This window comes from Odontesthes bonariensis, chromosome 4 (genome assembly GCF_027942865.1).
Source record: "Odontesthes bonariensis isolate fOdoBon6 chromosome 4, fOdoBon6.hap1, whole genome shotgun sequence".
Lineage (NCBI taxonomy): Eukaryota > Metazoa > Chordata > Actinopteri > Atheriniformes > Atherinopsidae > Odontesthes > Odontesthes bonariensis.
The window spans coordinates 12029002-12046588 of NC_134509.1; the positions used below are offsets into that span (position 1 = coordinate 12029002).

Genomic DNA, 17587 nt, shown 5'->3' on the forward strand with positions numbered 1-17587 from the left:
GCGCATCTAGGCAGACGAATTGTTTTCATTCATTCACCTCTAACCTTGCTGATGTTTTAGGTTACAAATTGTTTATCAGCTGATGACTGTTTTGAGGGAGATTAGGAAAAGAAATCATGAACAAATGCCACACTGATGTTGTATGCTGAAAAATCAAATGCACGCACATTTCTCTTGATTTATCTGTTTTATCTCTTATCATGGGTACTCGGAATCAAACTGTGATTAAAAATACAACATGATGTTCTGGTAAAGACTGACATTTTTTCACTTTTAGTTTTTAGGGCATTCACTTTATGAGCCTTGTACTTTTATCAAATGGCTGTTTGTGCAGTGTGCTGGAACCGGTTCAGATAATAACAATAAAGACTCATATATACTCATGCATCCTCTGAGTTGAGAGGCGAGAAGGAAACACCTGCTTGTAGCATGGGTGAATAACACATCTGCGAAGGTGCCATCATTGATGATTTCTGTTGTGTTGTGTTAGATAGTTATTTCTTTCTGGCCATAACGAACATCGACTGAGCCCTTTGATGCGCAACATGGGTCAAAAGTGACCTGGCTGAGTTTTCATTTTCCATATCTTTGCAATAAAGTAACTTAATCATTCAACATACAAGGTATTCCTCAATTAACTTATTTTTTATCATCATGCGTCCTTATTTTATTTTTTCCTTTCTTACTTTTTGAATAAAAACCCTTTTTGTATCACTACCCCTATAATGCACAACATGGGTCAAAAATGAACCGCATTCATTTTCTATGTTACTCCATGTATAGCTGAGGGTTTCTATGATGTATCTCTGAAATAAATTAATCATTAATCATTTTCTATTCCAAGTATGCAGTAAATATCTTGTTTTTGCTCAGCACAAATCTTTATTTTTATTTTCCTCTCTTACTTTATGAAGAAGCACAGCTTTTGTAATTCTACATCAAGTTTACACACATGGGTCAGACAGGACCCACATGCATTTACCATTTCACAGCTCAGCACAGCTCCCATCACACATCTAAGTACAGTAAGTATTGTTTTTCAATTGTTCTAATATTACTTTAGAGATTATTTGATGACAGTAGTAAAAGATAACATTACATTACATAATATGATTAGATTTAGGTTACCTTGAGAGTGAGTACATTACTTGTCAGAAAGTTACAAGTAATTATTATTAGCTAGTTGTTGATATATTCTATTTTAGTCAGCTGGTGTTCCCAGTGCACCAGGCCTGTGTGCCAGGAGCACAAACATTTAGTGGTCATCTGCGAGAGATGTAAATATTGAGATGCAATTTGTGCTCTAGTTATGTGTTAAGTGGTATTATATTTTGTTTTCCAGTTTCCAGTTCTGTTCAATTGCTGTGTTATCTGTTATCATGGTTCTGTTATTTCCTATCTTGGTTCTGTTATTTAGTTCCTTTTTTATTTTTGTAGTTGTTGTCCTCTTGTGTTCTGTTCTATATTTACTTTCTCTCTTTGTCTTTTTCCTGCTCATTTTTGATTGCTCACACCTCTGTCTTGTTGTATTGTTTGTTCATCCCTGCCTCATAGTGTTTTACTGTGAGCGTGGAACAGCGAGGTAATGGGAGAAAGACAAAGCACATGCTTAAAATCTTTTCCGACTGTTTGTCCTGGCAGCTCCTACGAATGACCATCACCAAACAGAGGCTGGGGGACGAGGAGGTTGGCGCTCGACATTTCCCTGCACACGAGAGAGAAGATCTGGTCAAACAGCTGGAACGAGCGAGAGAACAGGTGAGGAGTGCCGGCTTCTTTCAGATCTTAAACTCTAAATCGAAATCCCACTAAATCACATTTTGCAAAGTTGGACTAACAGGCAGACCCAAATAATGCAGATGGTAGTTATAAAGTTATTAGGTTACTCTTGCATGCATACGTTCAGTTGGACCCAATCAGGCCCAGGTGCTATGTGCATACTCCACACTTCCTTTCTTAAACTTGGAGTTAACAGAAGAGACTGATAGACGTAGAAGAAAAAGAAGCTGGTAATAAGAGAATAACAACAAGGGATAGCATGTACTGTATCGATAATACAATATTATCGTGCTAAAAGGGGCTTACCCCTCCCTATTGGAGTGGAGTCAGACATACTTCATCCAATAAATTGATTCAGTACATACTGGGACAAGTACAATCGTCCAGTTAAATGTTCTAGTTGAGCCATAACTGGCAGTCTGCCTTAACTGTGCATGGAAACATTCGGACTAATTCTCTTAAGGATGTGATACAGCTGGAGGAGGTTCTCTATAAGGTGGAACTTTCACATTTATCACAAACAATTTGCTCTGACTACATGAGAATGAAGCGAGACTGTAAGGGTCACTTTAAAAGGTGCCTTTAGATAGTCAAAAGTATGAACACGTAGTAGAGCGGGACGTGTTTCAGCAGAAGGCTCATCGGCTCAACGTGGAAATGAACCACATCGTGGTTCTCTCAGACGTCCTGAAGCTCGTCTGAGAGGGACTTCACGCTGTGCTCCAGCACCTCATTCTGTGGCAAAAACAACCCACGCCAAATCATTACCTCAACTGCGACTTCATCCAATAACACCGCGCATTTTCCGGTTTATAGGTTGTGTATCATCTCTTACGTGTTCATACTTTTGACTATCTAGGCAAGGCAAGGCAAGGCAAGGCAAGGCATCTTTATTTATATAGCTCATTTCATACCACAGGCAACTCAATGTGCTTTATATAAAGACAAAGCATTTAAAAGAACAGCATAAAGCAGCATAAAAACAAGCAATTTAAAGAGAAAAAAATTAGAATAGACATCAAAACACAGAGTTAAAAGCAATCACAGAAGAGGGGAAAAAAGAAAAATATAAAACAATTAAGAGGATTTATAGCATTATGCTTTAAAATTATTTAAAGGAACTCAACCATAAGCAGACCGAAAGAGAAATGTTTGTAACCTGGATTTAAAAGTGCTTACAGTTGTGGCTGATTTCAGTTCTGCTGGTAGTTTTTTCCAGTTTTGTGCAGCATAACAGTTAAAAGCTGCTTCACGTGTCTAGTTTGAACTCTGGCCTCCACTATCTGACCTGAGTCAGTAGATCTCAGAGCTCTACTGGGTTTATACTCTACTAGCATGTCATTCATGTATTCTGGACCTAAACCATTCCGTGATTTGTAGACGAGAAGCAGAACTTTAAAATCTATTCTGTATCTGACCGGGAGCCTATGTAAAGACTTGAGAACTGGGGTGATGTTATCTGATCTCTTTGTTGTGTTTAAAACTCGGGCTGCAGCCTTCTGAATGAGCTGCAGCTGTTTGAGACTCTTTTGGGGGAGTCCAGTCAGAAGACCGTGACATGAAACCCTTAACTCTGGATATGTTCTTAAGTTGATAAAAGGCTGTTTTGGTGACTGATTTGATATGATAGTTGAAGGTCAGGTCTGAGTCTATCAGCACGCCGAGGTTCCGGACTTGGTCTTTAGTTTATAGAGATAGTGACTCAAGGTGTTTACTGACAGCAAACCTCTTCTCTTTGTTGCCAAACACAATGACCTCAGTTTTTTCTTGATTTAACTGAAGGAAATTTTGGTTCATCCACTTTTTGACTTGCTCTAAGAGGTCGCACAATGACTCTATAGGACTGCAGTCATAGTTTTAAAGAAGTCAGATGGCATTGTGTCAAGACGGGATGTCGATGGTTTAAGATGCTGGACTGTTTCTTCTGGTTTTTGGTCAACTGTATTGAATTCTGACATCATAGTTGATTGATTCCTAGGTGGTTTTAAGGATTGCGTCATTTTATTATTTTGCTGATTTGTGTTGATATTTAGCCTTATAGATTTGATTGCTTTCATTTAAAAAGCAAGCAAATTCATTGCATTTTTCTGTGGAACAGAGTTCTGAAACTATCTGTTTTTGGGGGGTGTAAGCTTATCAACCATAGCAAACAGAGCACGAGTGTTGTTGATGTTCTTATTAATCATTTCAGATAAGTGTTGCTGTCTAGCCTTGAGTAACCCGTGGTTAAAATGACAAAGACTTTGTTTGTAGAGGTCATGGTGAATTTGAAGTTTAGTTTTTCTCCATTTACGCTCTGCTTTCCTGCATTCTGTTTTCAAGGCCTTTACCATCATAGTGTTCCTTCATGGTGTTCGCTTTCTGCACTCGCAGTTGATGACATAGCTATAACTTCCAGAAACTTAGCACTGGTATTCTCATTTATGTACCTTTTTCTAACAGACACACGGGTTAACTGACTGTTTGGAGTTAACTTTAAGGCAGAGAACACACAGAAATGATCAGAGAGTGCCAAGTCCTTGATATCAACAGAAGAAATGTCAACACACTTAGAGATAAACAGAGATAAAGAACTTTTTTGTTGCACTACTGCCACTGCTTTATTAGTTCAGAAGGAAAATATTTGCATTTGCACCATATATTCAACATTATATTTGAGTTTTCATGGATCACAACACGAAGTTGTCCTTAGTGTTCAAATGTGTTTTTAGAAGTAATTTTAAGCTTAATGATTTCCTGATTGAGGCTTTTAGATAAACATAAAATATCTCACAGGTATTTACACGAGCGACTTGGTCAACTTCAAAAAGAGGTCAACCTGCTCAGAACAAATCTGGTGAAGTACAAGGTAGCTACATTTTATTTTTTTATATATTGTTTTGTTTCCATAGGCATTGATGTTTTAAAACGGTCATTGACCTCTGAATTACATAAAATATCAAGCGTGTTTTTAAAGTAAAAAGCCTTATCCGACTACATTGATTTCAGAGTGCTCTGGAGAGTAGGAAGAACTCTAAAATCAGCGGCAAACCCAGCAGCAGTGCTCTAACTGGGGTGCTTTCTGCTAAACAAGGTCAGACTTTATCCACAAACGTTTTTTTTTTTAAAGATTCAAAATGCTCTACAGCAAATTTCTGAAAAAAAACTCGTGGATGTGGATGTCTCGTGGAAATGTGACAAACGCTGTGCTTGCAGTGAAGGAACTGTTACTCTCTGAGGTAAACGGCTGCAGTTTGCCGGTGACTCCTCAGTCCATCTCCGACCTCAAGTCTCTGGCCACAGCTCAAGTTCTGTAGTCTCTACTTCATACTCTTTATGGATTGTTGAGTCTGATTTGTGCAGATATTTTAGGGCAGAAACTGTAAATGTGGTTCTTATTCTGACTTGTCTCTTTTTTTTTTCTCTCGTCAGGATTCTTGGAAACCGAGTAGCAGAGCTCGAGAAGAAGCTAAAAACACTTGAGATTTCTGGATTATGGAGTCTCCCAGGTGAATATAAGGGTCTTATACAGCATTGAGACACGTTTAGTCTAACATGTGTTCTATGCATTCTTCACAATAATTCCTTCTCATGCTCTTTTTCTTCTTGCTACCTGAAGGCCTGACTTATAATGTTTCTCTGGGAATATGTGGAAGTATGTTCCTCTGTTAACATTGCCGTCTTTATGATAAGACTCTGATTTTTATCCTCTATTGCTTCTAATATCTGCCAACATTTACTCATCTCTGTCTATTCTTACAATTTCATTTGGTATATCATCATACATGTAAGCACAGCTGAATTCACCGCACAGACATCGTGTTTAAGTTACTTGAATGGTGGTTTTGTCAAGATGATGCTGCGGTTATAAAAGCAGGACCTCGCGAAAGCAGAGCGGCAGTCTGAAAATGCTGGGAGTGACTGTTAGATGACACAAAGTCTTAATGTGCTGATTTTCAGTCACAATTTCGGACACATTTAACCATCTAACAAAATAAACAGAAAATTATGGGATTGAGATCAGCTTTATTTGAAACTCGGCTGTAGGCTAATAACCCACACTAACACGCAGGCGTTATGCAGGAGTTATTCAGCCCCCAACTGCTTTCTCTGGGTGTTTTTGTTCAGATTTGATGGGCTCAACTTTGTATGATTTCAGTCAGACTGACATGTTTACATGCATTTTAAAATTCCGGTTTATTTCTTATCAGAAGCGTCACAGGGTCACGCTCATTGGGACAGCCCTGTGAAACACAACTGCGGCTAAGAAAATCTAAGACTCAGGGTTCCTACACGGTCTCAGAAAGAATGGGGAGGTGTGCAGTTTGTTTTTAGCATTTTACAGTTCTGCATAAGAATGAAGGGCGTCTTACACGGATTCCATGTAAAAGATAGACTTAGCCACCATTACATCCCCATGCTGGTTGGAAGTAAAAGACTTAGAATCTGCAAGTAGAAAATGGACAAATAAGTCCATGAATCTATCAGAAAGACTGTTGACTGCAGTTTACAGTTGACCTTATTGCGCCCCCCGCTGCCCATTAGTAAGAATGCAGTTTTATGGGTGCTTTTTTTTTTTTTGATTCATTTTGATTTGTCTCTGCTTTCATATGAAAATTAGGGATACTGTGGAGGAACAAGACTTAACAGACACCATGAAAAATTTAAGTAACTTCTTTTCACTTCTTTTTGTTTTTAAAAGAGACTTAAGGGGGGATAATGACGGTACAATTGTGTATGTTCATTATGTTGAGGAGAGGTAAGAGGAGAAAAGGTAGCGCCTGTTAGTTGACCGACCTGTCGGAGTATTGAAAACATATGACTGTGATGTAAAAGCTGTCCCGCACAGTGAAGATATCGTGTTATCTTGTGACGTTGAAGGGCAACGCTTTGATTGCACGAAGGCACTAATGGAACTTTGCTGTCTGTTCATCACACACACATCATGCTGAACTCCTGCTGACTTCATGATATACTCTGTAGAAAAGGTATCCACAAAGCTCTGTCTTCAGCACTCGGCTGCAGACTGGTGTGCCACCCCGACTGTTCCTTTCTCAACCGTTCATTATAAACCAAAAAAAAAAATTATTACTGTTGTGGGATCTCTGGTGCGTCTCACTTGGCACAACACATCCTGGTCACATGACGACCAAAGGTCTGTGGACAAAGACTTCTCTGCTTTGTGTCTTACATTTTCAATCTTCAGTATTCAACTTTGGAGAAATTTCATCAGCACTCAACATTGAAGAAGAGTGATATTTGCTTCACAATTCTACGGCTGCTGTATTTACGAACTGATACACTGGTTCAGGGTTCGTTTCATAAAGAAATTCCATTCTTTTTTTTTTTTAACAAAGGGACCAAGTGCAAATAACGGTGTCAACTGACCATCAATAGAGATGGTGTTAGATAAAAGCCAAATATCTGTCAGAGACTTCCTCCTTCATCTTCCTGCCTCCTGAAGGCATCGTTGCAGTGACACTAAAGAAGCTTACCTCCAGCTGTTCTGAGACCTGTTTAAGCAAAGAAGCTGTTTTTTTTCATTATTTAGTTTTCTGTGACACTGATGAATCCAGTTGTATGTGAGCAACTTATTTCTTAAAGCTACTGTCTTAAAAATAATAACATCCACATAGAAATTGTTTTTAAACTGTATGTAGAACACTGCATGCTCAAATACTGTTTATTTAAAAAAATAACTGTGTTTTCTATCACCCCTTAAGCAAGCATGGGAGAAAGATTTAAATTATACCTTCTCAGAGGCTGAATGGGAGGGGATACTTAGGAATGGGAAGAGGGTATCGAGAGAGTTGAGGACTCGACTAGTCCAATTTAAAATATTACATAGAATATACTGGACTCCTGTTAGGCTACACAGGGTTAGCAAATAATGGTAAATGTTGGAGATGCCAGCAGGATAGCGGCACATTGTTACACATGCTGTGGGAGTCCCCAGATGTTCAGGTCTTCTGGGCAGCAGTTCATAGGACAGTGGGGGAGATCTTTGGCAAAGATATTCCTTTTTGTAATAGACTCTACACTCTTGGTGACCCTTCAGTTATGAGTGCTCTGCCTTCATTTCTTTCGCAGTGGGCCCAAACAGCGATTATGCTGGGTAGGAAATTATTAATATTGGAATGGAAATCTTCTTCAGCTCCATCGCTTAATCACTGGCATACTTCTCTCGGCCAACTAGCTTCTTTAGAAAGGTTATCATTTAAATTATTGAACAAACTAGATGATTATGATCGAAAATGGGGACCCTCTCCAACTCAAATACTTAGGCACCTGAATAGGCTTATACAGCTGAACTCTTGAAACTTCATGTCCAGATTTCGTTAGGCATCACTTTTGTTTGTATTTATTTATTTTATTATTATTATTTGTCATTTTTTTAATTTTTTTTCACTAATATACTAATACTGATGTGTATGATTATATTTATATATATATTTTTTTTATTTGTTAATTTTTGTTTTGTATACATTCGTTCCTTTTACTATTTAATTTTGTGTGTAATGTTGTATAATTCACTTGAAGTCACTTGTCAAGGACTGAATTTATATTGTATAATAATATAATGTGGATTATTGTTTGTTCATTGTTAATTTCTGAAAAATAAAAAAAGTTTAAATCACAAAAAAACCCTGTGTTTTCATCTATGCTCTGTCTGAAATATATTGACGCCCTTCTTTAAAAGAAGTCAAATTCACAAGAATTAAGCAGAAACAGATGATTGCCAAACGTGTACCAACAACACTGATGCCTTTATCCTGATTTGTGTTAAGAAGAAATGAACTCACTACATGGATTTTTTTTTTCAAAGGTGCTTGTGAAAACTTTTTTTTTAAAACAATAGATAAGAAAATACTAAGCAAGCCCTCATGTCTTTACACTGTATATTGCCAGGGTAAAACAGGAAATCGTTCAGTCATTTATTGAAAGATGTGCAAACATAAATGGAAATGCAGTGGAAAAGGTAGAAAACAAGTTTCTAAAATTCTAATGACTTGAAAGTCAACATTTAATATGAGAACCTTTGTTGTTCGACACAGCCTGAACCCTCTCAGATGAGCTTTCTTGTAATTTCATTAAGTAGTCTTCAAGAATGATTCTCCAGGCTTCTTAAAAGGCATTTCAAAGCTCTTCTTTGGATGTTGGCTGCCCTTTTGTTGGCTGATGTAAAGCTTAACACTGTGTACTGCAGAATATATTTCAGGGTTTTATTCATAAACAAAGAAGAAAAACTTGTAGAGACTTGACTTTGCAAAGCTTGCACGAGGTTAACCTGGTTGCGTGCAAACTTTTTCTGAGAGAGCGTACATGGCGATGGGAGTGGCATTTTAAGGCTTTTGATCAGAAAAGGAAAGTGGTCGGTTAGAAGGAAAGTAATTACATTCATCCAGGTGATATTGAGATGCCATACACAGTTGTCAGGAAATCTATAACAAGTGTTCACCTCTTTCTGATTCAGGAGTAGAAAACAAACGATCAAGATCACCAGGGTGATTCAGATTCATCCTTTATTCATCAACATCCACAACCAACCATAAACAATTCTTTTAGGATTTCAGTTGCATTGGCTGACAAACAATCATATATTGAATATTACTTCAAGTACATTGCTAATCAACTGTGACTTGGTTGATTTATTTTCTTTTTTGGTTTTATATAAGAATCCAGTGGATAAAATAATGAATAAAAACAAAGGCAAAATCTGTGTGCTAAACAAAGGAACGTCTCACTTGTACAACTTATACTGCATGTTCCAGAGTTTGGAGGAGGCAACCCCAATAACGCAGCAGGCGAGCCTTCGGCCTGCATTCCCATCTAACAAGCTCCCTGGGTTTCCACCAAGCCCTAAGTCATCTTCGCGTTCATGAATCACCACTGATCTTCCAAACACAGACGTGACTCCAAACAGTGTCGCATCAGATTCTATCAGCGCACTGATTTTTCCTTGCTGAGGCAAAAAGTTACCAAAGTCTCCTGGGTGGTTAGGGTGATCCACACCGTATGGATTGTAGTGGCCGCCAGTTGAGTCACATCCGCGGCTCAGGTCTCCATACTGATAGATGTGCACAGCTCTGTATTCTGGAGAGCCCTCTGTGGGGAAGCCACTGAAACTGAGAAGGACTTGCAGTTTTCCCTGAGAGGGATGCTGCTTAAAAAGCACCCGACCATAGATTTTGGGCAGGCCATCAGGGAGTGTAGAGCTCGGTTTCACTTTGCAGACTCCATACAGAGCGCCATTGGGCTGCGAGACCTCTGGTGGAAGCAGAGTATCAGTGTGCGCCGAGACACATTGTTGAAAGCCTGCCAGCAAGACCAACAGAGCGGTTTCCAGTACACTCACTGACCTGAAACATATTGGAATAACAGGACAATGCATATCAAATGTCTTGCATGGGCTTTAGATTAAATCAACATATATTTTTGGCAGAATTTAGACTATTTAAATAAGTAAAAGAAGCTGTTTGTTTACAGGCAGGAGTCCTACAGTAAGAGGGTTATGTCACTGATGGGGTTGGAGCTGATTTAAGAAAGCCCATCAGGTAATTAGATGGTATTTTCTATGTTAATTATAAGTTTGGTATAAAAGCCTAAAATGCAATCAACTACTACTTTTGTGCATTTTAGTAAAACAAAGAAAAAAAAAGGTAACATTTTTTTAACATGACAGTTTACAGTAGCACAGTGACTACCTCCATCATTTTAGTGGCTGGGATCTGTTACTTTTTACAAACTTCTACAGATTACACACTCAGGGATGAGACTTCAAAACTACTAGCAGGTTTTTATCTTACCATAAAGGTAAACGGTATAACGCAGTGTGTAAAGTTAATGGCGTGCCCCTGCAAAACCATGAAGACTTTAGTATACTTACCCGTGTGGTCGCATGATCGCCATCAAAACAACAAGAATTCAAACTCAAGTCTTCAGTCTTGACAACCTGCTCAGCACAGATCCTCTGAAGAGTCACGGTAAGAGTGTTTGATAACAGCTTTATAGGATTTTTTGGAAGGCGTTACCTCAGCTGAGGGTGGAGCAGGGTTTTTGTCTATCACCCATGAAAATTGATAACATGGCAGAGGGAATGGTTTTACGAATGCGACTGACGGAATATTAGTGTGTCACTGACAAAGGCGGAGATATCAGATGCAAGCGCATCTAGGCAGACGAATTGTTTTCATTCATTCACCTCTAACCTTGCTGATGTTTTAGGTTACAAATTGTTTATCAGCTGATGACTGTTTTGAGGGAGATTGGGAAAAGAAATCATGAACACATGCCACACTGATGTTGTATGCTGAAAAATCAAATGCACGCACGTTTATCTTGATTTATCTGTTTTATCTCTCATCATGGGTACTCGGAATCAAACTGTGATTAAAAATACAACATGATGTTCTGGTAAAGACTGACATTTTTTTACTTTTAGTTTTTAGGGCATTCACTTTATGAGCCTTGTACTTTTATCAAATGGCTGTTTGTGCAGTGTGCTGGAACCGCTTCAGATAATAACAATAAAGACTCATATATACTCATGCATCCTCTGAGTTGAGAGGCGAGAAGGAAACACCTGCTTGTAGCATGGGTAAATAACACATCTGCAAAGGTGCCATCATTGATGATTTCTGTTGTGTTGTGTTAGATAGTTATTTCCTTCTGGCCATAACGAACATCGACTAAGCCCTTTGATGCGCAACATGGGTCAAAAGTGACCTGGCTGAGTTTTCATTTTCCATATCTTTGCAATAAAGTAACTTAATCATTCAACATACAAGGTATTCCTCAATTAACTTATTTTTTATCATCATGCGTCCTTATTTTATTTTTTCCTTTCTTACTTTTTGAATAAAAACCCTTTTTGTATCACTACCCCTATAATGCACAACATGGGTCAAAAATGAACCACATTCATTTTCTATGTTACTCCATGTATAGCTGAGGGTTTCTATGATGTATCTCTGAAATAAATTAATCATTAATCATTTTCTATTCCAAGTATGCAGTAAATATCTTGTTTTTGCTCAGCACAAATCTTTATTTTTATTTTCCTCTCTTACTTTATGAAGAAGCACAGCTTTTGTAATTCTACATCTAGTTTACACACATGGGTCAGACAGGACCCACATGCATTTACCATTTCACAGCTCAGCACAGCTCCCATCACACATCTAAGTACAGTAAGTATTGTTTTTCAATTGTTCTAATATTACTTTAGAGATTATTTGATGACATTAGTAAAAGATAACATTACATTACATAATATGATGATTAGGTTTAGGTTACCTTGAGAGTGAGTACATCACTTGTCAGAAAGTTACAAGTAATTATTATTAGCTAGTTGTTGATATATTCTATTTTAGTCAGCTGGTGTTCCCAGTGCACCAGGCCTGTGTGCCAGGAGCACAAACATTTAGTGGTCATCTGCGAGAGATGTAAATATTGAGATGCAATTTGTGCTCTAGTTATGTGTTAAGTGGTATTTTATTTTGTTTTCCAGTTTCCAGTTCTGTTCAATAGCTGTGTTATCTGTTATCATGGTTCTGTTATTTCCTATCTTGGTTCTGTTATTTAGTTCCTGTTTTAGTTTTGTAGTTGTTGTCCTCTTGTGTTCTGTTCTATATTTACTTTCTCTCTTTGTCTTTTTCCTGCTCATTTTTGATTGCTCACACCTCTGTCTTGTTGTATTGTTTGTTCATCCCTGCCTCCTAGTGTTTTACTGTGTGCGTGGAACAGCGAGGTAATGGGAGAAAGACAAAGCACATGCTTAAAATCTTTTCCGACTGTTTTTCCTGGCAGCTCCTACGAATGACCATCACCAAACAGAGGCTGGGGGACGAGGAGGTTGGCGCTCGACATTTCCCTGCACACGAGAGAGAAGATCTGGTCAAACAGCTGGAACGAGCGAGAGAACAGGTGAGGAGTGCCGGCTTCTTTCAGATCTTAAACTCTAAATCGAAATCCCACTAAATCACATTTTGCAAAGTTGGACTAACAGGCAGACCCAAATAATGCAGATGGTAGTTATAAAGTTATCAGGTTACTCTTGCATGCATACGTTCAGTTGGACCCAATCAGGCCCAGGTGCTATGTGCATACTCCACACTTCCTTTCTTAAACTTGGAGTTAACAGAAGAGACTGATAGACGTAGAAGAAAAAGAAGCTGGTAATAAGAGAATAACAACAAGGGATAGCATGTACTGTATCGATAATACAATATTATCGTGCTAAAAGGGGCTTACCCCTCCCTATTGGAGTGGAGTCAGACATACTTCATCCAATAAATTGATTCAGTACATACTGGGACAAGTACAATCGTCCAGTTAAATGTTCTAGTTGAGCCATAACTGGCAGTCTGCCTTAACTGTGCATGGAAACATACGGACTAATTCTCTTAAGGATGTGATACAGCTGGAGGAGGTTCTCTATAAGGTGGAACTTTCACATTTATCACAAACAATTTGCTCTGACTACATGAGAATGAAGCGAGACTGTAAGGGTCACTTTAAAAGGTGCCTTTAGATAGTCAAAAGTATGAACACGTAGTAGAGCGGGACGTGTTTCAGCAGAAGGCTCATCGGCTCAACGTGGAAATAAAGCACATCGTGGTCCTCTCAGACGTCCTGAAGCTCGTCTGAGAGGGACTTCACGCTGTGCTCCAGCACCTCATTCTGTGGCAAAAACAACCCACGCCAAATCATTACCTCAACTGCGACTTCATCCAATAACACCGCGCATTTTCCGGTTTATAGGTTGTGTATCATCTCTTACGTGTTCATACTTTTGACTATCTAGGCAAGGCAAGGCAAGGCAAGGCAAGGCAAGGCAAGGCAAGGCAAGGCAAGGCAAGGCAAGGCAAGGCAAGGCAAGGCAAGGCAAGGCAAGGCATCTTTATTTATATAGCTCATTTCATACCACAGGCAACTCAATATGCTTTACATAAAGACAAGGCATTTAAAAGAACAGCATAAAGCAGCATAAAAACCTGCAATTTAAAGAGAAAAAATTAGAATAGACATCAAAACACAGAGTTAAAAGCAATCACAGAAGAGGGAAAAAAGAAAAATATAAAACAATTAAGAGGATTTATAGCATTATGCTTTAAAATTATTTAAAGGAACTCAACCATAAGCAGACCGAAAGAGAAATGTTTGTAACCTGGATTTAAAAGTGCTTACAGTTGTGGCTGATTTCAGTTCTGCTGGTAGTTTGTTCCAGTTGTGTGCAGCATAACAGTTAAAAGCTGCTTCACTGTGTCCAGTTTGAACTCTGGCCTCCACTATCTGACCTGAGTCAGTAGATCTCAGAGCTCTACTGGGTTTATACTCTACTAGCATGTCATTCATGTATTCTGGACCTAAACCATTCCGTGATTTGTAGACGAGAAGCAGAACTTTAAAATCTATTCTGTATCTGACCGGGAGCCAATGTAAAGACTTGAGAACTGGGGTGATGTTATCTGATCTCTTTGTTCTAGTTAAAACTCGGGCTGCAGCCTTCTGAATGAGCTGCAGCTGTTTGAGACTCTTTTGGGGGAGTCCAGTCAGAAGACCGTGACATGAAACCCTTAACTCTGGATATGTTCTTAAGTTGATAAAAGGCTGTTTTGGTGACTGATTTGATATGATAGTTGAAGGTCAGGTCTGAGTCTATCAGCACGCCGAGGTTCCGGACTTGGTCTTTAGTTTCTAGAGATAGTGACTCAAGGTGTTTACTGACAGCAAACCTCTTCTCTTTGTTGCCAAACACAATGACCTCAAATTTTTCTTGATTTAACTGAAGGAAATTTTGGTTCATCCACTTTTTGACTTGCTCTAAGCAGTCGCACAATGACTCTGTAGGACTGCAGTCATAGTTTTAAAGAAGTCAGATGGCATTGTGTCAAGACGGGATGTCGATGGTTTAAGATGCTGGACTGTTTCTTCTATGGTTTTTGGTCAACTGTATTGAATTCTGACATCATAGTTGATTGATTCCTAGGTGGTTTTAAGGATTGCGTCATTTTATTATTTTTCTGATTTGTGTTGATATTTAGCCTTATAGATTTGATTGCTTTCATTTAAAAAGCAAGCAAATTCATTGCATTTTTCTGTGGAACAGAGTTCTGAAACTATCTGTTTTTGGGGGGTGTCAGCTTATCAACCATAGCAAACAGAGCACGAGTGTTGTTGATGTTCTTATTAATCATTTCAGATAAGTGCTGCTGTCTAGCCTTGAGTAACCCGTGGTTAAAATGACAAAGACTTTGTTTGTAGAGGTCATGGTGAATTTGAAGTTTAGTTTTTCTCCATTTACGCTCTGCTTTCCTGCATTCTGTTTTCAAGGCCTTTACCATCATAGTGTTCCTTCATGGTGTTCGCTTTCTGCACTCGCAGTTGATGACATAGCTATAACTTCCAGAAACTTAGCACTGGTATTCTCATTTATGTACCTTTTTCTAACAGACACACGGGTTAACTGACTGTTTGGAGATAACTGTAAGGCAGAGAAAACAGAAATGATCAGAGAGCGCCAAGTCCTTGATATCAACAGAAGAAATGTCAACACACTTAGAGATAAACAGAGATAAAGAACTTTTTTGTGGCACTACTGCCACTGCTTTATTAGTTCAGAAGGAAAATATTTGCATTTGCACCATATATTCAACATTATATTTGAGTTTTCATGGATCACAGCATGAAGTTGTCCTTAGTGTTCAAATGTGTTTTTAGAAGTAATTTTAAGCTTAATGATTTCCTGATTGAGGCTTTTAGATAAACATAAAATATCTCACAGGTATTTACACGAGCGACTTGGTCAACTTCAAAAAGAGGTCAACCTGCTCAGAACAAATCTGGTGAAGTACAATGTAGCTACATTTTATTTTTTTATATATTGTTTTTTTTCCATAGGCATTGATGTTTTAAAACGGTCATTGACCTCTGAATTACATAAAATATCAAACGTGTTTTTAAAGTAAAAAGCCTTATCCGACTACATTGATTTCAGAGTGCTCTGGAGAGTAGGAAGAACTCTAAAATCAGCGGCAAACCCAGCAGCAGTGCTCTAACTGGGGTGCTTTCTGCTAAACAAGGTCAGACTTTATCCACAAACTTTTTTTTTTTAAAGATTCAAAATGATCTACAGCAAATTTCTGAAAAAAAAACTTGAGATAGTTGTTGTGGATGTCTCGTGGAAATGTGACAAACGCTGTGCTTGCAGTGAAGGAACTGTTACTCTCTGAGGTAAACGGCTGCAGTTTGCCGGTGACTCCTCAGTCCATCTCCGACCTCAAGTCTCTGGCCACAGCTCTGCTGGAAACGATCCACGAGAAGAACATGGTGATCCAGCACCAGCGTCAGATCAACAAGTTCTGTAGTCTCTACTTCATACTCTTTATGGATTGTTGAGTCTGATTTGTGCAGATATTTTAGGGCAGAAACTGTAAATGTGGTTCTTATTCTGACTTGTCTCTTTTTTTTTTCTCTCGTCAGGATTCTTGGAAACCGAGTAGCAGAGCTCGAGAAGAAGCTAAAAACACTTGAGATTTCTGGATTATGGAGTCTCCCAGGTGAATATAAGGGTCTTATACAGCATTGAGACACGTTTAGTCTAACATGTGTTCTATGCATTCTTCACAATAATTCCTTCTCATGCTCTTTTTCTTCTTGCTACCTGAAGGCCTGACTTATAATGTTTCTCTGGGAATATGTGGAAGTATGTTCCTCTGTTAACATTGCCGTCTTTATGATAAGACTCTGATTTTTATCCTCTATTGCTTCTAATATCTGCCAACATTTACTCATCTCTGTCTATTCTTACAATTTCATTTGGTATATCATCATACATGTAAGCACAGCTGAATTCACCGCACAGACATCGTGTTTAAGTTACTTGAATGGTGGTTTTGTCAAGATGATGCTGCGGTTATAAAAGCAGGACCTCGCGAAAGCAGAGCGGCAGTCTGAAAATGCTGGGAGTGACTGTTAGATGACACAAAGTCTTAATGTGCTGATTTTCAGTCACAATTTCGGACACATTAAACCATCTAACAAAATAAACAGAAAATTATGGGATTGAGATCAGCTTTATTTGAAACTCGGCTGTAATAACCCACACTAACACGCAGGCGTTATGCAGGAGTTATTCAGCCCCCAACTGCTTTCTCTGGGTGTTTTTGTCCAGTTTTGATGGGCTCAACTTTGTATGATTTCAGTCAGACTGACATGTTTACATGCATTTTAAAATTCCGGTTTATTTCTTATCAGAAGCGTCACAGGGTCACGCTCATTGGGACAGCCCTGTGAAACACAACTGCGGCTAAGAAAATCTAAGACTCAGGGTTCCTACACGGTCTCAGAAAGAATGGGGAGGTGTGCAGTTTGTTTTTAGCATTTTACAGTTCTGCATAAGAATGAAGGGTGTCTTACACGGATTCCATGTAAAAGATAGACTTAGCCACCATTACATCCCCATGCTGGTTGGAAGTAAAAGACTTAAAATCTGCAAGTAGAAAATGGACAAATAAGTCCATGAATCTATCAGAAAGACTGTTGACTGCAGTTTACAGTTGACCTTATTACGCCCTCTGCTGCCCATTAGTAAGAATGCAGTTTTAAGGGTGCTTTTTTTTTTGATTCATTTTGATTTGTCTCTGCTTTCATATGAAAATTAGGGATACTGTGGAGGAACAAGACTTAACAGACACCATGAAAAATTTAAGTAACTTCTTTTCACTTCTTTTTGTTTTTAAAAGAGACTTAAGGGGGGATAATGACGGTACAATTGTGTATGTTCATTATGTTGAGGAGAGGTAAGAGGAGAAAAGGTAGCGCCTGT

General features: G+C 38.6%; 2 protein-coding genes and 1 long non-coding RNA gene across 3 annotated transcripts; 2 read left to right on the plus strand and 1 right to left on the minus strand.

Annotated features, from left to right (window-relative positions):
- Nucleotides 1–4587: 4587 nt before the first annotated feature.
- On the plus strand, nucleotides 4588–5060 carry LOC142379267 (uncharacterized). Its single transcript, XR_012769667.1, has 3 exons — nucleotides 4588–4627; nucleotides 4768–4852; nucleotides 4975–5060. It is a non-coding gene; the product is annotated as an uncharacterized LOC142379267 (long non-coding RNA).
- Nucleotides 5061–9483: 4423 nt separating this feature from the next.
- Nucleotides 9484–10773, minus strand: LOC142379268 (extracellular superoxide dismutase [Cu-Zn]-like). Its single transcript, XM_075464404.1, has 2 exons — nucleotides 10646–10773; nucleotides 9484–10118 (listed from the first exon to the last, which is right to left on the minus strand). Exons 1-2 carry the CDS (start codon nucleotides 10666–10668, stop codon nucleotides 9500–9502), a joined length of 642 nt encoding a protein of 213 aa, XP_075320519.1. The 5' UTR covers nucleotides 10669–10773; the 3' UTR covers nucleotides 9484–9499.
- A 1803-nt stretch (nucleotides 10774–12576) lies between these two features.
- LOC142378133 (coiled-coil domain-containing protein 149-B-like) lies at nucleotides 12577–16482 on the plus strand. The gene is made up of 5 exons (XM_075462361.1): nucleotides 12577–12684; nucleotides 15758–15842; nucleotides 15971–16118; nucleotides 16243–16319; nucleotides 16430–16482. Exons 1-5 carry the CDS (start codon nucleotides 12577–12579, stop codon nucleotides 16480–16482), a joined length of 471 nt encoding a protein of 156 aa, XP_075318476.1.
- Nucleotides 16483–17587: the final 1105 nt, after the last annotated feature.